The sequence below is a fragment of the Macaca mulatta genome, chromosome 9 (assembly GCF_049350105.2).
Source record: "Macaca mulatta isolate MMU2019108-1 chromosome 9, T2T-MMU8v2.0, whole genome shotgun sequence".
Taxonomy (NCBI): domain Eukaryota; kingdom Metazoa; phylum Chordata; class Mammalia; order Primates; family Cercopithecidae; genus Macaca; species Macaca mulatta.
The window spans coordinates 116,333,594-116,359,184 of NC_133414.1; the positions used below are offsets into that span (position 1 = coordinate 116,333,594).

The 25,591-nt window shown below is 38.6% G+C and overlaps 1 protein-coding gene across 4 annotated transcripts in view; it reads right to left on the minus strand.

Annotated features, from left to right (window-relative positions):
- CFAP43 (cilia and flagella associated protein 43) overlaps positions 1 to 25,591 on the minus strand; it is a 107,992-nt gene that overhangs the window by 43,748 nt on the left and 38,653 nt on the right. For 3 of the 4 annotated variants that reach the window (XR_001447280.3, XM_077947455.1, XM_001106544.5), the window contains exons 9-19: positions 24,210 to 24,326; positions 23,130 to 23,210; positions 20,108 to 20,256; positions 18,461 to 18,564; positions 14,811 to 14,951; positions 13,889 to 14,061; positions 12,585 to 12,734; positions 11,631 to 11,761; positions 9,300 to 9,447; positions 6,772 to 6,864; positions 5,954 to 6,031 (exon numbers count right to left, since the gene is read on the minus strand). Coding sequence is in view for 3 of the 4 variants with exons in the window: in XM_077947455.1 (XP_077803581.1) it covers positions 5,954 to 6,031; positions 6,772 to 6,864; positions 9,300 to 9,447; positions 11,631 to 11,761; positions 12,585 to 12,734; positions 13,889 to 14,061; positions 14,811 to 14,951; positions 18,461 to 18,564; positions 20,108 to 20,256; positions 23,130 to 23,210; positions 24,210 to 24,326 (1,365 nt within the window). In the remaining variant the exon portion in view is untranslated. Of the gene's footprint in view, positions 1 to 5,953; positions 6,032 to 6,771; positions 6,865 to 9,299; positions 9,448 to 11,614; positions 11,762 to 12,584; positions 12,735 to 13,888; positions 14,062 to 14,810; positions 14,952 to 18,460; positions 18,565 to 20,107; positions 20,257 to 23,129; positions 23,211 to 24,209; positions 24,327 to 25,591 lie in introns of all 4 variants that reach the window. The other variant, XM_015148105.3, reaches the window with a different exon arrangement.

Consider the following 25,591-nt stretch of genomic DNA (forward strand, 5'->3'; position numbering starts at 1 on the left):
CCTTAAAAACTCATTCATCTAATAAGAAGAACTACAAAAATATGTAAGCTCATCATTTCATTCTATGATATTAAAGCACTGTTGCTAGTTTGAGGTATACTAACAGCATTGTGGTTATGTGTTTTAAGAGTCTTTATCATTTAAAGATACATACCGAAATAATTAGAGATGATATGGTGTTTGGGATTTACTTCAGAATAATCAGGGAAGGGGTAATGGATGGAAGCATTGGTGAAATGATATTGGCCACTGGATGTATTATATTATTGTCTTCAATTTTGTACAAATTTGAACTTCTATACAATAAAAATTATCTTTAAAAGTTTATAACTTCAAAAAATTCAGGGGCAAAGGATACACACTGCAACACATATGACAAAATATTCATGTCTTTAATATATAAAAAGCACTTACAAATAAACAAAAACGAGGCAGACAACATGATAGAAAAAGTGGGACTTCAGTTTCAAAATGATAGACTGAGAATGAGTTCAACGATTTTTCTTTTTTGCCCCAAAATATAAAAAAGTTAAGAGAAAAGAAGTATAGCATAGATAAATCCATTACTACAATGAAGAGGAAAAAAGAAATAGAATCCTTCAGGAGCATGAAAACTATAACAACTGAAAGATGGAAATCAGATGGATCAGCAGGATGCATCATAGCCCAGAATGCCCTCAGCACAGCACTCAACAACAGGTGGAAGCTACACCAGATACAGGAACAAGGGTTTACCTGCTGGCAGGTTGATTAGTAGGGGCTGCTGCATCAGAAACAGACAGTAGAACCTGCCTGTACCCCAACCTGGTGAAGTTCCCTAGGGTCCAGCAGTAGTAGCTGGAGTGTTTGTCTCCAGGTAGAAGAAATTGGAATGAATATTTGGATGGGAGAAACAAGGCAAGGCAAGACCCAAGGAATCTGTTAGTGGCTAGAAAGAATAGAGAACTCCCCCACCACACAATGGGCTGCCAAGACACTTCCCAACACCACCCACCCCTTCTCTTTTCACTGAGAGCAGACAGAATACCTGCTAAAGTCAGATCTCCTACACTTCTTCCAAAGCAGACTGAGCTGGTATCATGGAATTATAACAGGGAGTTTCAATTATAAAGACAAGCATGAAATAATAACAATAAATCACTAAATATTTGGGGAACAACAAGACCACTGGAGAGAAACAATAAATTCAACAAATAGAAGACTTGTTGCCCAAAGGAAAAGAGTTAATTAAGCAAGAAAGTTATAATTTTACAGCAACTAGGGGTGCAAAATATTGTATTTCATAAAAAGAATCACAAGACAAGAAAAATAAATGAAGGATAACGATTGATAAGAGATAAATATGTTATTTTCAAAAGATATGATAGTCTACCTAGATAATCTAAGACAATCAAGTGACAAAATAGTAGAACTAAAAAGAATTCAACAAGGTGGTCAGAAAAAAATCAATAATATTCACATATACCAATAATATATACCAATATATAACATATACCAGTTGTATTAGTCTGTTTTCATGCAGCTGATAAAGACATACCTGAGACTAGGCAATTTACAAAAGAAAGAGGTTTAATGGGCTTACAGTTCCACATGGCTGGGGAAGCCTTACAATCATGGCAGAAGGTGAAAGGAAAGGCATGTCTCACATGGCAGCAGACAAGAGAAGAGAGCTTGTGTAGGGAAACTCCCCTTTTTAAAACCATCCGATTTCCTGAGACTTATTCACTATCCCAAGAATAGCATGAGAAAGACCCGCTCCCGTGATTCAATTATCTCCCACTAGGTCCCTCCCACAACACATGGGAATTATGGGAGCTACAATTCAAGATGAGATTTGGGTGGGGACACAGCCAAACCGTATCACCAATGTAATAGAAAAATATTCCATTCACAAAAATGGTATAAACTATAAGATACCTAAAATAAACCTAATAAGAAATTTATACAAAGTCACTTTCGGAGAAACTATAAACTTTCACTGGAGATTATATTTTTAAAATTGAATAAAGAAATAAATATATAATATACACATATGTAAATATTACATATTTATTGAAAATATAACTTTCAAAGTTATATATTTTAAAAGAAATAAATACATAGGCCTAGTGCAGTGGCTCATGCCTGTAATCCCAGCACTTTGGGAGGCCAAGGAAGAAGGCTAGGAATTCAAGACCAGCCTGGGCATCATAGGGAGACCCTGTCTCTTCAAAAAACTACAAAAATCAGTTGGGCATGGTGGTGCATGTCTACAGGCCTAGCTTACTTGGAAGGCTGAGGTGAGAGGATTACTTGACTCCAGGAGTTCAAGGCTGCAGTGAGCTACACTTGTGCCACTGCACTCTAGCCTAGGTTACTAAGCAAGATCTTGTCTCTAAATAAATAAATGAAAGATGTAAATATATAAATATACAGATGCTCCTCAACTTATGATGGGGTTATGGCCCAACAAACCCATTGTAAGATGAAAATATCATGTCAAAAGGGGCATTTGTAGACATGATGGGCTGCGAAAACATAAAACACGATATCCAAAAAATGCTGGCAACACAGTACACTTCAGAGTATTCATTGTTTACCTTCATGATTGCATGGCTGACTAGGAGCTGTGGCTTACTGCCACTGCCCAACATTGTGAGAAAGTATGGTACCACATATTGCTACTCTGGGAAAAGACCAAATTCAAAATTTAAATCACAGTTTCTACTGAATGTGCATTGCTTTTGCACCATCATAAGGTCGAAAAATTATAAGTTGAACCACTCTGAGGTGGGGACTGTCTGTATATATCTTAATTCAATTTAAAAAATATTCTTCAGTAAAGTTTTATCATATATATTGATATATATACACTAAAGTTCAGAGCTGGCAGATAAATTCTTCTCCAAATCAAACTATAAGCAATATACTCGCAATCAAAATCAAATCAGAGTTTTTCATGGAGTTTGACAAGCTGATTTTAAAATTCCAATGGAAAAGTAAGTATACATAAAAAGGCCTTTTTTTTAAAAAAAAGAAGGGCAAAAGGAGAATTATTCTCAAGATACAAGAACTATTATAAAGCTATAGTAATTAAAATAGCTTGGTATTGGCTCAAGAAAAGATCAATATTCAATCTTAGAACAGAGTCCAGAAACAATCCTATGTCCAGGGATTGATAGAGGAGACACTGCAAATCAGCAGAGAAAGGATAGTATATTAAATAAAACAGACTTGGGAAATGGGCTATTTGTTTGAAAAAAATAAAATTAGAACCATATGACATACCATTCACAAAAATAAATTATAGGTGAAATCAAAGAGTATTAGAAGAAAATATGTGTGACTTTGAAAGGTCATTTAAAATCAGATGTAAAACCCAAAAGTTATAAAGAAAACGATCAATAACTTGGATCATGCCATAATTTTAAAATTCTGCTTTATAATAAAATTATTTAAAATTTGGCACTTCATAAAAGTTAAAAGACAGAAAGTATTTGTAGTAGGATGAGCCATATATTTTTCTAGAAAATATTTGTAGGTTGAGCCACATAAAACAGCAATTGCATGAAGTTCCACCTAATAATAAGGGCTACCTTTAGATATGTCCCATTCACACTTTCATGCTCTTTACCTTTCCAACTGACTCAGATGAGATCAAACAAGGCAATCTTTGAAGCCCTGAGTTGAAGATAGCAGGGTCTCTGAATGACTGCATGGAACAGAACAGCTGCTGAGCTGAATACCTACCCAGGATGGTTACATGGGAATGAAATAAACTTCTCATCACTGTGCCACTATGTTTTTTTGAGTTTATGTGTTACCATAGGCTAGCTAACTCTAATTATCATAAATACATACGAATAAAAAATAAAAATAAAGAACTCCTATAATCAACAAGAAAATGACCAATTATCCAATAAGGAAATAGGCAAAGAATATAAACAGGAAATTCACAGGAGAAGAAATACAAATACTGTTTAGAGTTATGAAAAGGTGCTCAGTCTTATTAGTAATTAGGAAAATAAAAACAAAGGGCCAAGGAAATGATTTAAGAACTTTTTCTAAAACCGAGAGACAAAGGTTTCCTATTAAAATGCCCATCAAAGTCTAGTACATGAAAGAAGAAAACACCTAGGGTCCTGGTAGGAAAAGGTAACACATTCAAATGGGAAAACTGAAGAGAGAAACTTAAAAAAAAAAGATTTGGCAGAGTAAGGAGAGCCAGCAAGACATGATAAAGCATTAGGCTTCCAACTGCGGGAAGCCATCTCCGCTCCTAGGTCTGAAGGGCAAGAGCTGGGAGTGGTTAACGAACCTGGAGAGACCCATAAATGTAGGAGAGAGATGGCGGTCATTGCCAACTCATAACCCTACAGGGAGGAAACTGGGAGAATGAGGACCCTGGTCTTAGTCTCCTGCCCCGCAATCCATGATCTGAGCCCTACAACAATGGGGTTCTCCTGCTGATGCCACTTATTGCCTAAACCCAAGAGAAAGTCAGAAGGCAAGACAGTGCATTGCTATTATCCATAAAGGCCAGCCTCTTGGGGCTCAAAGAAGAGTGGAAAAGGGAAGAGAGTCTTGGTTTGCACCAGCAAACCAAGAATACCCATTGAACATATCAAGGTGCATACCTGTACATTTCCAAACACTGTGGATAAAGACAAGATCCTATAAGTCTCCAAAGATAAAAATCTGGTTACCTACAAAGAATTGGGAGTCAGGCACTGGAGTCTCTGAAGGAAACACTGGAAGTCAGGAGACAATGGAGCAAGCCTTCAACATTCTGAAGGCAAACCATCAAATGGATATGAGTGTAGGATAATTACATTTTAAGAAAAACGACATCTCACAAAATGTACCTCCCATGTACCCTTTCTCAAGAACAGAGCCAAAGCATCTGGCAGGTCTAGCAGCAGGGCACCATTCACAGTGGTACCACTTGGATGGTACCCCAGAAGCACAGCTATGTTATAAAGGATGTTCCCAAGCATGGTGCAACACAGCAGTCCTGTGTAGGAAGCTACTGAAGGACACACACCAAGAATACAAAGAAAATCAAGTGGGATTCAGGAAATAAGAGCTCCAACTTAAGAGGCAGGTCTCTAGGACAGCAGCCATACACCTGGTCTACAGAGCAAGAGCAAGAACAAGGTGCTTTGACTGGAGCTGGAGGATGGAAAGCTCTAGAAGGGAGGTTGCCCAAAAAATGCACTGACAGATTGATCACTTCAGGTATTTGATTGTATTGAGAAGAATTTGTTAGCATTTTGAGTTTGAATAGGTCATAGAAAGGCTTATCCAAAACAAAGGTTAACTATTAATTCTAAGAAAAATCAAGTTGTAAAAGCAGAAATGTAATAATAATACACCGTGTGGCTCAGCTTTGAAGAATATTCAAATAACTATCATAGTATGTATTCCAAGCATGGATTTATATGTGTGCTATAGTGGGGATGGGGAACAGTAACAAGCATAACTACTCATGTTCCATACCAGGAAGCCCATAGTTAGCATCAAAACAGAAATATCAAGAAATAACAACAGTAGTAAGAAGACTATTTAGACAGAAGTAAACAGACCAAATGAAAAAGTGGAAAGAAGAGAAAACAGTTACCTCAGGAGTACAAGTATCAGTCAAGAGAAGTAGGGCAGTGGCTGCTTAAAAAAATATTATTTTTAACTACACAACTCAGTATTATTTAATCTGTAAAAATATAAATGCATAACTTTGGTAAAAATCAGTATTATAAAAACAATTAAGATGGTAATTTGGGGGAAGATGGGGAAAACCACTGTTGATATGAAGTGGGAATTGGTGAAACTTTTATCTTATTAAAGAACTTCAGAAAACTGAGCTTACAAGCAGAGAAAGGGAGGTATAGTTCCTCAGGGTAGAACAAAATTAAGTTCAAAAAGTAATTTTAGAATAAGAGCCAAATGTATTAGAATATGAAATTACAACACTTACAGTTTTGGAAAGTGATTTGATTCCTTCTTTTATCTCTTTCCTTTTCTTGGAAAACAGATTAACCTCCTTTTTGATGGCCTGAAACAGAACAAGTGTATCACTTAACAAAGCAAGAGAAATCAGAAAGAGAGAGAGAGACAGAGAGATATATAAAGAGATACATAGATAGCAATTCTCTAGAAACAGAAACTAAAATGTGTAAAGAGTAATATAAAGTGTACATGAAGTAATACCACTGCAATACCTTGCTTAAATCTAACTGCTACTATGTAAGTGACATTAAAGCTACATGAAACACATGTCAATTATATGGCCAATGGAAAGAAAATAAGTAGTGAAAAATTAGTGAACAGTTGATTAAGGAAAACCAGTATGCACTTTTATTGGGAACTTGAGACTAGATCAATAGGCTAAATCCAGGCACGAGCTGTAATCAGTCGGTCACCTTTCTGAACAGCTGCAGCCACAGCATCCCTTCCCCTGTTCCTGGTCCACAGGACAGAGGTAGCATCCCCTAAAACTCACTCCACAGTGGAGTACTGCAGTTCATGCTTTGCTGTGGTTTACCTGGACACCATTGTTGGGTTGCATGTCAGCCTACGTACAGTTCTTAAAGCTCATATAACTTGATCTAAATGATTGGGCTGTGTTTAGGGTGTTTATTTGCTTTCAGAAAAGTTACACCTGTATGTTGTAGTGCTCTGCCGAGTGGTGTCTCATTCCATCTTCTAACTTTCCAGTACGTTTCCATAGGAAACTGATCTGTTTGGTGCATCTACAGAGCACTATTTCAAACCTACCCCATGTTTCACAAATACCTCTTGGCTTTTTTGTTGTATCCAAGGAATTTCCTTCTTAACATCAGTTGGAACTAATTCATCCTGCGATGAGTCAATGCTTGCCTTCTGTTTCTGATACACGTTAGAAAAAGACAGACAAGTCTTAAAGTTAAAATTCATCAAGTTTTTCCCCTCCCACCCTACCATATGTAACTGCTTTGAATTCCTTTGCATTTGTTGCATTTTTGAAAATAATCTCAAACATTTTGTCCCCAAGATGTAACATTTTATTCATGTAAGTCCTATCAGTCTGCCGTTATATTAGCCACAGCTTCCACCGAGGAAGCAGAGGTGATCAGACCAGTCACACTGCCACTACTCTTTGCCTTCTTTGTTACTGTGACCCACATGTTTCTGCCCATCAAGGCCTATGCCACCATCTGTGCTTAGGATCTTTTTTCTTCTTTTTGAAGTCTTAGTGCTTAAAATATTTTTTTCAATGCCATCTCCTTCTGTATCATCAATGTCTCCCTTTTACAGGATCTTCACCAACAGTATCCAAACATGCTCTACTATCTCCTGTCTTAGGAAAATTACTCTCACTTGACCATAAGATTCTTCTTCAGCCACCACCCTATTTCTATTTTTTTTTTTTTTTTTTTTTTTTTTTTTGAGACGGAGTCTCACTCTGTCACCCAGGCTGGAGTGCAGTGGTATGATCTTGGCTCACTGCAAGCTCTGCCTCCTGGGTTCACACCATTCTCCTGCCTCAGCCTCCTGAGTAGCTGGGACTACAGGCATGTGCCACCGCAATTGGCTAACCTTTTGTATTTTTAGTAGAGACAGGGTTTCACCATGTTAGCCAGGATGGTCTTGATCTCCTGACCTCGTGATACGCCCACCTCAGCCTCCCAAAGTGCTGGGATTACAGGTGTGTGCCAACCACTGCCCCCGCCAGCCCACCACCCTATTTCTGTGCTCCCCTTTGCAGCAAAATGTCTTGAAAGAGTTTGGGAAGCCACGCTCTCCTGGCTCTCCCGTAACCTCACTGGCTAACCCTCCTCAGGGTCCTCTGCATCCCTGAACTCTTCTCCTGGCTCACCAGAAGTTGCTCTGTCCTGGTCCTCTTCTGCTTCTTGCCATTCATGCTTCCATGATGTCCTTGCCTAGTGTCATGGCTTTAAATCCCATCAGCATGTCCTTGACTCAAATCAACATATCCAGTCCCGACCTCTCCCCAGAACCCAAGGTTCATCTATCCAACAGCTGAACTGGCATCTCCACTTGGGTGTCTAACAGGCTTCTTGAGCTTAGCATGGGTAAAACTGATTTTGAATTCCCTTCATAGCTGCCCCCTTCCCCCACAGTCTACCCTATCTCCATGAATGACACCATCTTCTACATAAATGTTCAAGTAAAACAATCTAGGAGTTCTTGGGCCCTTTCTTTTCCTCTCTCTCTATGTCCAATTCATCAGTGAGTTCTATCAGCCCTACCTCTGAAACCCACCTGGAATCCACCACTTCTCTCCTAGGCACAAGACTCCTCTACCTCCATCATTGCTACCTGAATCTCTGCCTTAGCCTCCTGAACAATGTCCCTGCTTCTTATCCTTCTCATCCCCTACAGGAAACATTCTCCTCACAGCATCAAATAATCATTTCAATAATGTCAATTATACCTTGTTAATCCTCTGTTCAGAACACCTGACTCAGTTCTCATTACATGTAAAATAAAATTCAAGCTCTTTACCTAGTTTACAAAGCCCTTCATTACCCGGTCTCCTCCTGCTTTGAAGACCTCACCTCCCACCACTTTCTCCCTTGCTCACTTCAACAGCACAGGTCTTTTTTAGGTCCTAACATACCACACGCCAAGCTCTTTCTTTCCCCCTTTGCCCTGAATACTCTTGCTACCCTCCCATTGTCTTTGCATGGTGGTGTTCTCTTTTAATTCAGATCTCAGCTTAAATGTCTTCTTGGAGAGGCTATCCAGTCCAATACTATCACATCAACCTATTTTTATTCACTGAGTAGAACTTGTTACTATCTCATTGTTTCCTCTGCATTTGCTTGTTTATCTGTCTCTCCCTGCCCATCCCCAACGCCCAATTAGTATGTAAACTCCACGGAAGCAGAAATTTTTCTATCTTGTTCACAGCTATATCCTCCACAGCCTAGCACTCTGTAGGCACTCTATAAATATTTGTTAATTGAATGAGTGAATGCTGCTCTTTAGCTAGACACTTCCTAAACAACACCTGTAATACGAAAGTATAGAGAGACCATTTTGACCAAGCACGAGTGTGGGTAGAAGATTTTTTTTCCAAGCAAGCCTGGATTTTGTACTATGGTTTAAATGAGATCTGAAATGTACCATGTGCAATTGCTTTGAGAAAGGCTAAATATTTTCTCTCAGACATAGCTTATTCTCTTTTTTAAAATCATGGGATACCTGGAAAAAGAGAAATATTACTAAATATCTGCTTAAAGAAACCACAAGCTGAAAACCTCTGATTTACAAACAAAGAAATGTAAGCAAGCAAGCTAGTCATATAGGAACTCAACTGTGTGTTCAGAATCGGATCCCAAATCTATGCAAACTTTTGGTGTTGTGCTTAAATAATCATTCTCCTCGCCCATGGTGCTGCTCAGGGAAATTAATAGTTTTTGGTAATAGTCCAGAATTTCACTGGCTAGGAGTCCTCCAAACCGCCTATATTAATAAAAAAGAAAACACAGAGGCTGCAAAAATCATAATTTAAAAAAATCACATTTAGCTGTATTATTTTCAGGTAACTAACCATTTCAGTTTATAGATAAGTAACCAAGGAAATATGTGGACAATTCTTCACAGTGCCTTGTGGAAACTTCTTCTTCAGTGCCTACTTCTTTTTTAGAATTTCTTTTTTAAAAATTTTTATTTTTTTAAAGAGAAAGGGTCTTGTTCTGTCACCTAGGCTGGAGTACGGTGATGTAATCACAGCTTACTGCAACCATGAACTCCTGGGCTCAAATGATCCTCCCACCTCAGCCTCCAGAGTAGCTGGGACCACAGGGGTACACCACCATGCATGGCTAAAGGACTCTGCTTCTTACAGGAGAACCTTTCATGGGCTCCAGGCCATGACAAGCTTCTTGACCTTTCTAGGGTGCCCTCTCCTCACACTGTCCTCATACCCTTACTTAACATGCCCTCTGTACCTGCCCTGGCCATTGCACAGAAGAGCCAGTGCACTGGCTGAGCTCTCAGAATACACCAGGCAGTATGCGGCTTCACACACATAATCACATGTGGCCCTCATCACCCCACGCTGCATTGAGAGTGGTATTATTACTTCCACTTAATTCACCAGGGCACTGCAAACTTTGGACGCATCAGCATAACTGAGAGGGTTTAAAAACAGATTCCTGGGCCCCACCTGCAGACATTCTGACTCAGAAAGTCCAGATGGGATCCAAGAATATGCATTTCTAACAAGCTCACAGATGCTACAGATCCCCTACCTTGGGTAACATTGATATAGATGATTTAGAGCGGTTGTCATATGCCAGCGTCACCAAGTCATTAGTCCTAGACCATGGTTTCAAACCCAGCTTTGTTTTGAGTCAGAAGTTTGGGTGATTACCAATGGATCAAAATGTCCTTCTTTTTGAGCTGCATAAATAAGGCTCCAGCACTTGTTTGTTGTTGCCTGAGATAGTATTTGTTTGCTGGTTATAAAGAATATGTTAGGACTTATATAGTGAGATAAAAGTTAATATTCTATTCAGAATCCCATGTATAAAATGGGCATGATGATGCAATCCTCAAATGAGTCTTTGTGATAAATGGCTAGCAAAATTGTTATGATACAAAATCTCCACAACATTGAACATTTTCACAATGTTGCAGAGAAGGCCCATATTTCATTACTGCTTTGATCACAGGAGGTATCATGAAATATTATTTTTTCCAAAATGAAGTGCATGATTGAAACCACCTTTGCAAAGATTACGGCAGTGAAAGAAGTCTAGCATGGCTGACTCCATCTTGTTTCTAGTCTCACAGGCTGGATGTTCTTGTTCATTCCTCCTAACCATGGGAGGAATTTAGTTTATAGCTTAACTTGGAAGCAAGGATGGTAATAGTTCCTCCCTAAAACTGATCCCCTCCTTGTCTGGGGACTGAAACTGTCTTTGATATAATCTAAGCAAAATCTAATTAGGAAAGTATATGTATACATATACACGTGTAGGGGATAAACAGGAGTTTTTAAAGTTATCTGAGGGTCAGAATTGTCCACATTTCTTATGTTATGAGAGATAGGACTGATCACTCTCAGATATATATTAACCCTGTCTTTTTATTTTTATTTTTTGTATTTCGGTGCTCTGGTATCTGGGGCCTTGCTGACTTCTGGAGGCTAGCCAGTCTCTAAAGATAGTAAACAATTTGCTCTGGAGCACGCTTTTCAAATGCAAACCGATCAATCCAGAGACCATATCCCCAACCACTTCCTCTAGTGGGCTTTCACAATCAGGGCCACCATTTCCCCACCCTAATCACCCCAGGGCCAAGTATGAGACGACTACAGCCAGCCCCTATGCCTCAGAACCCACTGATACTAGTCAAACTAGCCAATCCTAAACCTGCCCAATCCTCCCTGTGAAAACCATACGAGAAGATCTCATCTACGTTTTCCTCCCTCTCTCAGCCTCCTGACCCACCCCAGGTCTGCCCCATGTGGTCCCCGAGCATGCAGTGTACTCTTCTCTTGGGATCTGTGAGTATAACAAACTTTCTTTGCACTGGCAGTTGTCTCCCAGCATGTTGGCCTTGCTGTACTTAAATAAAAATAAAATCTCTATTTTAAAACACTATACTACATGGGGTTACTTACTGAATACTGTACATACTTCCACTTTAGGTAGACAAGGGTGCCATCATCTCTCCCATTCACCAGAATGTTTTGTCCATCCATTGAAATTCTCATTGACTGAATCCCACGACCCTGGTGAGAATTACTCCGACACCGAGCAAACGTTTCCTAAATAGTTAAGAAATAAAGCAGAAAAATTACAAACGCAATTCTACCACATGGCTTTTCTAATGGGGTTATATGCCCCTTTTTTGTGGAGAAATCATTTTCTATTTGCTAACAGCATTTTAATTGGTATGGAAGTAGCCAATTGGCAATACATAGCATTTAAAATCCCCAGTCCAAACCACATTCACCAATACTAATTTGTTCTTCCACTACCTTTGTGTAATATGGAAGGACTGGGATTATTATCACCAATTTATAATAGGAAATCAGACACAGAGAAGTGAATGAATTGCAGAAGTCTATAAAGCTAGGGAAGGGGCCTTCAGCAAGCAGAGATGGTGAGTTCCGATGGCTTCAAGAGTCAGGCAGGTTCTATTTATGTGTGAAGTAGCTGAGTGTAATGAGCGAGGGTGACAAGCACTGTGAAGAATGGAAGATAACATGCTCTGAAGGATGCTAACTAAGCCAGTTTGATTGGAACTCAAACAAAATGCCTCACCAATTTGGTATATAGGGCAACAATTTAAAACCTGAGATTTCTGAGTCATACTGGTTCTCAACCATGATGCCTTTTCTCATTTAGTTTTTTAAATAGGCAGTACGTTCAAATGGTTCAAAATTCAAAAATTATGAAGGAGTATTCTGTGAAATCTTCTTGTTCCCATGACCTAATACTTCCAATGGCAAGCAAGGTAATTAGTACCTTCAATATCTTTTCAGAGCTTTTATGCATATATAAGCAAATTTTTATATACATATAAAATGTTTCTCTATATGAGATTAATATATACACCCATAATATTTTTTTAAGAAAACAGCTTACCAAAGTATAAACGTCTCGGATACACAGAATTCCACATTTAGCTATTGTTATGAGCCACAATCCATGTGAAGACAGATAGAGCATTCCAGGTCCATACTGTCTGCTTTGTACTTTTTTGTATGGTTTAAGAATGTAGATACCCATATGTTCCTGCCAATCAAAGAAAATAACCACATTATAGAAAAGATCAGGTAAGCAGCACCTTTGGGTTTGCAGATGTACATGCCTGTTGTACATTGTCATTGTAAATAAACTGATATGCGATAAAGTGGGCACCTGCGTTTGCATCATGTTTCCCATTTTTGCAAATAAAAGTTTGTTTCTGCCAACTAAGTCAAGTCTTCTTTATTTGTTTACTTGCCATTAAAAATCCTAGCCTACACTGATAATCTTTACTTTTACTAATCATTTCATATATCTTCATGCTTAAGTCAATATTCCCCATATGTTTCATGCATTCCCACCTCCAAGCCTCTGCACATGTCCTTCCTTTTGTCTAGAATGCCCTTCTCTGCTCCATCCCCACCAGTCCTGCCCTGCCTCCCTATATGAGCGCTGCCCACCAAAATTGTATGCAATATCTCTCCATGTTTAAATCTGACTTATTTTTCAAAGTCCAGATCAAATATTACTTCCTTCATGAAACTTTTCTTGAATCTCTCTTGTCACTAATCATTTCTTCCTTCTCTGAATTTCTATGTCTAATCCTGGCTACTCTGGCAAAGAAGAGCTTTGACTGAAGAATTTAGAGGAAGGAAGGTAGACCTTATCAAAGTGGGTAGACAGACATCAAGGGAAACTGACAGGTCAACAGGCAGAAAGCAGGAGGGTACTGGGCCATTATGTGCAGCAGGAGGTGACACAATGCATGAGATGTCTGAAGACAGTGTAATGAAAAAAATGCCAGAAACGCAGTTTAATTATTTTTTGCAATTTTTGTTATGGCTTAGATACAAAGTTCCACTGCAAATCAAATCATCTACCTTGTAGCCCTTGGCTTATGTAGAATAGATTTCCTAATGCTAGGTTGTTTTTTAAGGCATTAAACTAATATTGTTATCATCTGCATGTTTATCTGACAAAGATGATGTATGTGGCACAAGTATCAGGTTGCTCAAATATATTGTATGATGGATTAACAAATAACACTATATACCTAGCTCAAGGGAATTATATTAATATAATGAAGGCATTTGTTAATTGAACTATTCTGTTAACGTGGTCAAGAGGATCACATCTAATCAGTACAATGTGTCAATCTTGATTGCTAAGACAAATGAGAGCACACTTAAGTGTTGACATACTTCTTTAGGAAGAAGGTAGCTACAGATGTATGGCACTTGACTACAGAAGCCATATATTTGTTTACTTTGAAAGTCCAAGACTGCAGAGGACAGAGTGTGCTCCAACTCATACAGGTACTTATGAATGATTTCATCTTTCAGCCTTCCTCTTTCATCAGCAAAAATTGTGGAAACTATTAGATTTGGAAAAAGAAGAGAAATCACTTGCACCATATATTAGTTTTGGTTTTTTAAAATTATGAACAATTATGAAAAGCAGAATAAAATTTAAATGCTCAATTAATATTGCGGAAGCTAGTAGGTGACAAAAATGATTTAAAAACACTTGTCTCCCTAGAAATACTTTGAGTATTAAATGACTGATAGTGGGTAAAATATTTCTGTAATGCCTTGATGAAATTTTAATCAATTAACTTAGAGACATATTAAAAGAAACCCATGGTGGTACAGAGACTCTTATAAAAACATAAAAGTACTTTGAGGTTGTCAGCTCTCTTCTGCTCTATAATTATATATTTGTCATTAAAACAAGGAAAGAGTATCTATTTTCTCATACCTTTTTATCCAGAAAACTTTATAATTTTGTCAGTGAAGGGAACTACACTGTAATCTATCTGAATTTAACCATGTCTATTCAAAGCTACAAAACAAGAGACATCACAAAAATAACAAATCAATTTGATGTGTCCATTCATCCTATCTCTTTTCCTATGGTAATAAAGCAGACTCATGAGTCAGGAAGCCCAAAGGAAAAGTCCACACTTCAAACTGTTTAGCATGTTGGTTTTACTCTGTAAAGGCAGACAAAAGGTAGCCATTTTACCTCTTCACATGCCAAGAGAAAAATAAAACAAACCCAAAAAACAATAACAATGATGTATCTGGGCTGAGGAGCAGAATTGGTTGCTTGTGTTTTCTTTACCTTGTGGCAGTAATGTAGGCAGTGTGAACATCTCCAACCTGCTTCTCCCTGCTTCCGGAAGCGAGGAAAGCACCATCACTTCCACTATGTCTGTTTCTGAAAGAGACACTGTGGATATCTGTAAAATGTCTTTGGCCACTTCTGAAAGCAAACAGAAATCAACACCACAAGTGGTCATTGATAAGTTTAAAGAATCTTTTACCTTTCCAATTAAGATATCACCTGTGGACTTGCCTTCACTAAATCTTTAGAATCAAATTATTTGCTGGATATTTAAAGTGACCTTTAAACATAAGTTACAGGGACATTTTTGATGAATGGATGAGGGATTCTCCTGATTAGATGTCTAGACCAGCAGATTCAAACCAGCCCAGTCTGTCTGGGTTTCTTTCCCAGTCAGGGTGGCCCGAGAGTGTATCATCTCCAACCCCTATCCCTCCAAACCAGCACCTGCATGCGCTGGTCCCCAGAAGTCCACTCCAGCCAGGTTACCTGCTCCTAAGATTGGTTAAACTCAGGCATCGGCCTTCTTTGCATCTGTGCCCAAGGACTGTGGGTGTGGTGGAAACATGTGACTTTATGAGCTTGCTCCACTAGAAAGCCAGCTGATCTAACCTCTGCAAGGTGTGCCAGGCCTGGAGCCCACCTTGGATTTGTTCCAGATTCACTCTTCCACTCTTCATGGGACTGTGCTGCAGGTGCCCACTTTCTCAGGCCCTTCCCCAGGCGGTCAGCCGATGACCTTCTGTCTTCCTTAACAACGAAGACCAAGGACATCTACATAAATTCAACCTCAACTTTCTTATCCTGAGACTCACATTTTCCCCCTGTCTGTTTCCATTTTCTCCCTTCATTTCCCGACATTGTTGTAGGAACAAAATGTAATCCCTTCCTGTCTGTGATTTTGAGCCCATTCCTCCAATCTCCTATTAGACTGTACATTATCAATCACCTCTTAGCTTCTTGTGTCCCTTATGGTTCCTTTTATTCAGCCCTCATGACTCCCCTGTCTTCAAATAAGAACCTTACTCCAACTCTGCTGTCCCACAACAGTTACCATCTGATTCTCTTTTCTCTACCGCAAACTTCCTAAAATAGGTTTAGCACTTTCTGACTTAATTTTCTTACCTCTATTCCCTCCCTAACCTTCTTCATTCCAAAGAAGTAGCTCTCTCAGGGATCACCTGCTGACTGGCAAATATATGAGAGCCTGTCCCAGCCCTCACCCTACCCATACTTCAGTGTCAGCCTGTATTTTCATCCACCTTCCTTCTTTAGGCTGTTTCTGGAGAGGATGACTCCCAGTTCTCTTATTACTCTGGCCCAGCCTCAGTTTTCTTCACTGCCTCATCTTCCTCTGTCCACAGCTTCCATATAAAATGTGGACCAGGGTTCTATTCCCAGTTTCTTCCATCCCACCCTCTGGCCAAACAGATACATTAAAAAATGGGGCCAGGAACAGTGGCTTATGTCTGTAATCCCAACACCTTGGGAGGCTGAGGTGGGAGGATCGCTTGACTCCAGGAGATCAAGACCAGCGTGAGCAACACAGGGAGACATTTTCTCTACTAAAAAAGAAAAAAAGAAAAAAAAAGTAAACAAAAACAAAACAGAAAACAAGCCAGGCTTTGGGGCACAAGCCTGTAGTCCCAGCTACTCAGGAGGCTGAAGCAGCAGGATTGCCTGAGCCTAGGAGTTCAAGGCTATAGTGAGCTATGATTGCACCACTGAACTCCAGCCTGGGTGACAGAGTAAGACTCTAGAAAATAAAATAAAATAAATGAAACGGAATATTTAGGCAGGATATACATCCACTCTGAGGTCAGCCACAGGCCCTACCACACTCAGTGCCATCTAATTTGCATATTTAGATGCAAATTGCAACTTTACCTCTTTTGCCCCGTTAAGCATCTAGGTTTACTTCTACTCTTTTGAGCTATGTCATCAGCTTCCATGATTTCAAGATCAGAATTCTATCATTAAGCTTTGAACTACATATCCTGATTTCCAAACTTATGCTAAATATGCCCAAATGAAGAGTTTGTTGGCTTCAAACCTATGGAACTTATCAGCTCAACCTATTCCTCAACCTCTAAAACTTTGTTCTTCAACTAATGACATCGCAAACTTCCAGTACTCAGGCTAGAAATTCTTGGGTCATCGCTGATCCCTTCCTTTCGCATCAAATACCAAGTCCTACCCATTCCATCACTCATGGTTGTGCCCTCTTTTCTCTTTCCATAACTGCAGCATGAGTTTGTGTATTGTGGATAACAGCACACGCCCTGAAACTGGACTTTCTTAATTTGGCTCTGCCACTAACTAGATGTGTGGCCTTGAACAAGTACTTAGCCTTGCTGTGCCTCAATTGCCTCATCTGAAGGGATAACAGTAGTATCAATTTCATGAAAGTTGTCTAAGAATTCAATGGGTGGAGACATGCAGAGGGCTTAGAATACTGGCTACCACATAGTCAGGCATTCCTCAATAAGTGTTGGCTGTTGTTATGATTATGACTATTATCATCTCTTGCCTTGGCTAATATTATAGCTTCCAATCTCATCTTTTTAATTTCTTTCTTTTGCCTTTCTACTCCATCCTTCACACTGGTATCAGAGTCAGTCTCTAAAAACCAAGTCAAATCATGCCAGCTCCATCTTGAAACCATTGACGATGGCTCATTAACCACAGAACAATTCCAGACTCTTTGGAATGATATTCAATGTCCTTCCTCTTTCAGACTTCATTGCCATAGTCATCTTCTAGTGAACTCTTCCATTTACCTGTTATACCAGACTTTTTTTTTTTTCCATTCCAAGTACCTTTGTTTGGGTTATGTTTTGAGCAGGAATACTAATATGTCCTATCCCACACCTATGAAAATCCTTTAAACCCACTACTCTAAGCCCTTGGAAAACTCTCTTCCAATGCTCCACATCCCCTGACCAGTACCCACCTTCACCTCCACTCCTCTCCTCACACCTGGCAGAATGAATTGCTGCTGTATCTGAGCCTACGCACCATTCTGCATTTTCCTCCTCTACTAAATTGTCTCCTTAATATTTTCATCCCCCTACAAGGCCTAGGTTTGGCATTTTGCACCTAATAGGCACTCACTAATTTTTATAAGTCAATGATAAACAAATTAAAAAATTTAGGGGTGAGACTTGGCAAAGTGTGAGGAGCAAAAAAAAAAAAAAAATTTAAGGAGAATTAAAAAAAAATTATGTGTGGGGGGGAAACACATATACAATTGGCATGTAAAGCCAGGGAGAAAACAAAGAGAAAATTCTTTATTAGAGATAAAATATTAAAAAATATTTTTGAGAGAAATCAACCCAACTTCTCTGTATGTTAATATTAGAAATGTTTAGCCATTTCATTAATTTATTCAATAATTGGTTCAAGAAAATTTGTTTAGCATCAACTATGTACCAAGCAGATAACTCTAATATTTCAAATACATCAAAACATAATGTGAGAATTCTCCTAAGTAACTTTAGTTATTTAAAAGTTACTCTTTCAGAAAATATGCCATAAATAATTGTTTCAATATAACTCCATTTTCATAACCTTAAATTCTTTGAAATAAAGAATTTTAAATGTTTTAAATTAATATATTTTAAATTAATCAGCATTCTATGTTGTACCTGTGAATCCAATAATCCGAAATGACCTTGAGGAGCTGGCACAGATAATAAAGACTTTTCCTTCTGATGTTCCAACTAACAGAAATATTCCTCGCTGATCATAACTAGAAAAGAAGAAATCTGATGATCAAATCCCAATTGTTTCACCAGCTAGATGGTGAACAAGTTTATTGAATGGCCACAGAGATATGTTCAAAGCCAGTCATTTTTACGGTTTGCGATTTTTAATATTCTCTGACCTTATAAAAGTGGAGTGATTACATGTAGATATAATCATTGTACTTTAGGCCAATGCTATTTCCAAATTGCAACTTTAATAAATACAGTCAAGAAGATTCAGTAAAGATGGGCAGTTGGTTCATCATAAGTGAATGAAACATGTTGGTAGAGCTTTCTTGATGTTTCAAGTGCAAATAAGCAATTCTCAAATTAGCGGTGGGTGTGACATTTCATTACCCTGTGACTGGTACCTGGCAGTGGGAGGAAGAATGTAGTGAAACATGTCTACAACTTTATCAAATTAGAAAAAGTGGGAAGACGCAAATTAGAATAAGATGATCTGAGAAAGGAAAGGCACAAAAAATGACGGTGCAGAAGGGCAGGGGGTAAGGAGGTTATCCCTCCTTCCCCACTGAGCTAGGGTGATGGAGCTGGGCAGTCCACAGTGGCAGGACCAGCTCCCAAGTGCGCTAGCTGTGTAATGTGTAATCTTGGGCAATGCTTCTCTTCACCTCTCTCACCCTGAATTCCCTAATTTGTCTAATAGGGATAAGAATAACATCTCTCTGACTGGTGTTTTGAGGATCACATTCTACAAGCTACAGTGATCTCAAGCTGTAAAGCAGAATACAAATGTCTGTTCTTATTAATACCTAATAATATAATAAATTAAAAACAGTAATAATGATAGCAACTACAAGTCCAAATCTAATGTCTCTATATTGTCATCTCAAAAGTATTGTTTCGAAAGTTTTGAAATACTCTAAATGTTCATTAATATACTGTTTTTAAAAAATGATAGTATATTCATATAATGGAATACTATGTGGCTATAAAAATAATAAGGCTGGTCTTTATGTATGGATATAAAACATTTTCCAAGATATACCATTAAGTGAAAAAAGAAATGAGGCATTGTACATAGTTTTCTCATTTTAAGAGCAAAGGCAGTGACTCTGGAGCCCAACGACCTGGGTTCAAATCCCAACATTTGCCATTCACTAGCTGTGTACTATTGAGCAAGTTATTTAAAATCTTCGTGCCTCATCTTCCTCACCTGTCAAATAGAGAAAATAAGAGTGTTTACCTCATGGAGTTAATACAGCAGAAGTGCCTGGCACACTATACATACTTGATGGCCATCGATACAAATAAAAAGAAGTGCTTATTATGTTTTGCTTGTTCATGGATAAAACATCTCAGGAGACATGAGAAGTTGGTACCAGGCTGCCTGCAAGGACAGACCTGGGTATGGGGGGTACTTTACTTCACAGCCCTCTGTACCTTTTGAGTGTTGACCTGAGTGAATATATTAACATTCAAAACAAATGAAACATGTAAAACTTAAAATTAAAAGAAGGGATGGCTTCACTAGAATTTTCAACAGACGGTGACACAGAGCCGCTCCTGGAAGCAGAAGGGACTTACGTGACATGCTGCACGGACGATTCCGAGAGAAAGGCTTTGTCCACGACCTGAGGGGATTCCTTATCGTATACGCTGATGAAGTAGACAGAACCACCCTCCGTGCCCACGGCTGCAGAGAGGGAGGATGGACAGCAAGCCAGAACCGTCGCCTGTTTAAAATAAACCCCAGATGCGTATCTCCATTGTGCCTGCTCTCCTGCATGTAAGAATGCTATTATACAATGTATTTGAAAAGCCTACAGGATGAGAAGAGTGGCAAGTGTTGTGTGGTGGGTTCTTTCAAATTATAGCCTCAATGTTCCTGAGCTGATCAACTGCATAAGACGGCACAGGAATCTGTACATCTTATTCTTTTATCCTAAAATTAGAGTAATAAAAATTATAGAGAGATTTCTTGAAATTTAAATCATGGCTTCGTTTTTATCTCTAAATGATGATGAAATGATTATGCCAACAATCTATCTAAGTGATTGTGAAACACTTAGACCAGTAATAGTGAAAAATAAAACAAAAAAAGGTAAAAGAAATTCTTAGCATCTTGTAAACATTTTAAAATATTTATTTATTAGCGATGGAGTCTTGCTCTGTCTTGAACTACTGGAGTGATCCTCCTGTTTCAGCCTGCCTAGTCGCTGGGATTACAAGATCAAACCACCACACCTGGCTTTTAAAACATTTTTATAGATCCTGAGATGCTGGTATGACTAAGGAAGACTTAAGAAAATAACTATATCACTGAAAGATGTATTCAGTCACCAAAGAAATGCATGACAGATTCCCACTTATCTCACAGTGATTTATACAGAATATGATGTCTAAGAGAATAAATTGACTTTCATAATACTATAGAAATTAGTATTCTTTCTCTATAAATACTTTGTAGATTGTTTTGAATAAAATCATGGAACTTAGGGCTGAAAAAGAACGTTAAGAGATCATTTTGCAAAATAGAAAACGCAGGCCAAGGAAGTCCAGCAGCTTACCCAAGGATCCCATATGTGGCGACAAACTTCAGAAGAAGCACCCAGGTGTCCTGCCTCATTAGAATGCACACAGTCTCCCAACTGAGTGGGCTTTTTGTAAAATTGAAAACCTTTATGGGAAGTGTGTGTGTGTGTGTGTGTGTGTGTGTGTGTGTGTGTGTGTTCCCAAAATAAAAATAATCAGCTGAAATTCTCCTTCATTCCAGGGCAATGGTGTGCTAGTCTGAAAATGTACAGTAAGGTCCAGAGGAGTCTTATGTACCCTTGCAGGTACCATCAGGAGACGCTGCTAGTGTCCAGGTATCTTGACACTGTGGTGCTGGACTGGGATCCCCCAGGACCACTGCCTGAAGGAAGGCAACACAGTTCCGGACACAGGCAGAGAGACCTGGCATCAGCATTACTGTATCTGTATCAATTCTCTGTAGGGTAATGGTACCTGTATCCCTCGTTGCCCAAGAGGAACAAGGTATATCCTGATTATATGGGCCCCTGGGTGGTTGTTAAATGTTTGTAAGCCTCTAATGTGTGAAAGGACATGTCATTAAATGCACTTGTAAGATCTCTCCTAGTTTACTATTTCTAATAGAAATGAATACATATAACCTTTTGTCACAGAGATTATGGAGTCTTTTCATATTTCAAGTTTTCTCAGTAAGAAATTTTATCTTTACTTTTGTGGGAGAGTTTTATTTATCACACTGAATTATCTATCTTTTGCATCTTATGTAAAATATGATGCTTAGTCTTCTATAATTGAGATTTTAGTTTTATAAAAGGGAAGGATTGAAACTCCCTACCTAATACCAAGATCCATTTCTCAACTAGAACTGTGTAATGCAGCAAATAATACTACTTTTTTTTAAAAGACAGCATTACCATTGTTTCTTGGTCCTTTTGAAATGTTATTTTATGCAAAATGCACTGTGAACATGGCAGAAATAATGGTATCACATTGTGGTAGGTGTTGCAGGCAGTGTGGTTTGCAATTCAGCATCCATATGTCCTCCTTCTGGAAAATCTCTTGAATATTCACTGAGAAACTATCCTTCCCCTATTTTCAGGGACAAGTGGAATGAATCTAACTCCCATTTCCAGGGCTGAGTTGGTGCATTAATTAGGCACTTAATTGCATTTCTCATCTCCTGTGCATATGATTAGTTCACAGATGTTATTAAGACATTAGAAGACATTTACTGAACCTTCTGGAAAGAAGAAGCATCTTTGTTCTTGCTCCCCCTACAGTAGGAATTTTTCTTCCCTCTCTGACAGTATGATGTGAGGTTGGCACCTGTGGTATCTGGGTGTACCTCAGTGAGGCCTAAGATGAAACTAAAGGCATAGTGTGGAGACAGAAAGACAAGGTCCTTAGTATATCATTTAAACTGATGGACTGAGGCACATATGAGGCCAGACAAGTTCTGTACTTTATAGTTGATTGTGCCAATAACACTCACTTTTTAATTTTTGGCTTAAGCTGGTTAGAGTGGCAACTTTCTTTCATTTCTAATTGATTCCCATTAAATGGGACCATTTAACCAGTTATGGCCAAAGGGATATTTCATTTCTGAGAAAAAGCACTTACTTGCTGATTCAGGAGCACCCCCTCTCCCTCCAAAAGACCTTTCAGCACTCTCTTCCTCTCCTGCACACAGCACAGAGTAAGTATTCTTTGATGGAGCCCCCATCAGCCTGGCTCCCTGAGAGACTGTGCAAGAGGGACCCCTGCCAATCCACAGTGAACTTCGACATGAGATATAAACTACTGGGGTTTCAAAAACAACTGCCGCCATAGAAAACCTACTGCTTTCTATAACCAATATGGTTCTATCTTGTTTTCTATAACCAATGCTATGGTTCCACTCTTGGGGCTGTGGCATATACTTTACACACAGGGATTACTCTAAACCTAGAAGGCAAAAATGCAGTGAGGCTTCTGTAACAAGTATTTCTACAGACTATTGATGTGTGAATATGAAAAGGTAGATTGGATTAGAATTCAATATATTTTTAAAACTCCATTTATCAAGTATACTTACTGGGGTATTCAGATAAATCTTGCTTACACAAGAACAATCCTCCAGCCACCAAACACAAATTTCCCCTGAATGTGTAAGTGTCTGTAACAAAAAGAAAAACAAAAACTCTACATGGAAAATAAGACTTTCCTATGGAAGCATGTTCTGCCTCCCTTTCCAGTGTGTCGATGATTTAGTATAAAATTTCATTTTATTTATGTGGATTATAAATACTTATTTTTATCATTTCAATGCCAATGCTTCATTTCTGAACAAATATTAACTATTATCTTTAATGCAATTTAAGAAATACATAATAACTAATTAGTATTAGAAAAGTAAAACAAAGATTTTTCATGTAACATATTAAAGATAAAAGTTGCTTATAAAAATCAGTAAAACTATTGCCTAATGAACAAATGTAGAAATAGGAAGCTATACATTGTTCTTTTTTAAATTACTAGAATTTATTTTTTTAGAGCAGTTTTAGGATTACAGAAAAACTGAGCAGAAAGCACAGAGAGTTCTCCTTCCCCTTCCCCTCCACACACCTACTACCCTACTATTAACATCTTGCATTAGTGTGGTACATTTGTTACAACTGATGAGCCAATACTGACATATTATTATTGACTCCTTAGACTGAATTAATGTATTGCACATGGCAACTATTTCATTTTCAACCTCAAGTGGTGCTGGTGCATTACACAGAAAAAAGATACTAAATAAATACTAACAGTTTACTGAGTGCTGACGACTCATTAGCAATGAACGTGTTTTAAAATGTGTTAAAGCCTGGCTTGCAGAGCTTGGGTGGTGAAAACCAAAAGATGGCTCCTAAGATCTAAATTGTGTTGGCTGTTTTCAGAAGATGATATTATGAAGTCACAATATGAGGGTATCATTCTAACTGGGGGGTAGATTTGAGGATGGAAGTGTCTAGCATCTCCACCACAGCCTTCAAGGACAGCCTCTGCCTCCTATTCACATTGCTTTGCCCATGAACTTTCAAAGTTACCCAATAACATATAAATAGGGATTTAAATCTCACAACATCATCATATCTTTAGTCCTACTGTGACACAGTAAAATATTCTTTACCATGAAGTGTTGGGTTCCAGGTGTGATAAAGTCAACTGCCTGAAATTTCCCATCACAAGCATCTAGGACTTTATTTAAGGTTGGCTCCTCACCAAAAGTGTAGATATAAACAGATCCCTGATAAATATACAAAAGGAAAGAAACATATTGTAATTGTTGTGTATATAGTTCAACAAATATTTATTAAATGCCTACTGTAACCAAGGCACTGTGTGGAAACAGATGATGGGAAATCACAGATCAACTCAGTAAGACCTTGACCCTGAAGGCCTTAAAATCTAGACACTTGATTTGTTTGTTTGTTTATTGATTGATTGGTTGATTCATTCATTCATTCACTTATTTATCATTTTATTTTAATTAATTAATTTTTCGAGACAAAGTCTTGCTATTGTTGCCCAGGTTGGAGTGCAATGGCACAATCTCAGCTCACTGCAACTCCCACCTCCCAGGTTTAAGCGATTCTCCTGCCTCAGCCTCCTGAGTAGCTGGGATTACAGGCATGCACCACCATGCCCGGCTAATTTTGTATGCTTACTAGAGAGAGGGTTTCAACATGTTGGTTAGGCTGGTTTCAAACTCCTGACCTCAGGTGATCCGCACGCCTCGGCCTCCCAAAGTGCTGGGATGATAGGCGCAAGCCACCATGCCTGGCCTCATCATTTTAAATAACCATAAGACTTTCTTCTTCAATTTCAGACATTCGTGTTTGTTTTGGTTTGTTTTGTTGTTATTGTTTTTGTTTTGTGACTGAGTCTCCCTCTGTTGCCCAGGCTGGAGTGCAATGGCGGGATCTTGGCTCACTGCAACCAACCTCTGCCTCCTGGGTTCAAGAGATTCTCTTGCCTCAGCCTCCTGAGTAGCTGGGATTCCAGGTACCTGCCACCACACTTGGCTAATTTTTGTATTTTTACTAAAGACAGGGTTTCACCATGTTGGCCAGGCCGGTCTCAAACTCCTGACCTCAAGTAATCCACCCTCCTCGACCTCCCAAAGTGCTGGGATTATAGGCATGAGCCACCACACCTGGTCTCCCAGACATTCATTTTTTTAATTTACAAAACATAATAAAACATTTTTTCCTGTTTCAAAAATAATATCTATTTATGTAGAAAATTTGGAAAATGTGGAAAACCCAAAAAGTTGTTAAGATGTACTAAATCCTACCACATGCTAAATATAATGGAAAGAACATTAAACATTTAAACAAGCCTTTGTAGAAATAGTTGAGGTATGGCTGAAGCTGTCACTTCATGCTTATTATTTTCAGCTCTCAAACTCACCTCTAAAAAAAAATCTATTCTGTAATGAATGCATCTCTACCAAGTAGCTGGTAATATAATATGGTCATTTAACCAGCAATAAGAAGTCTGCTTTCAGCT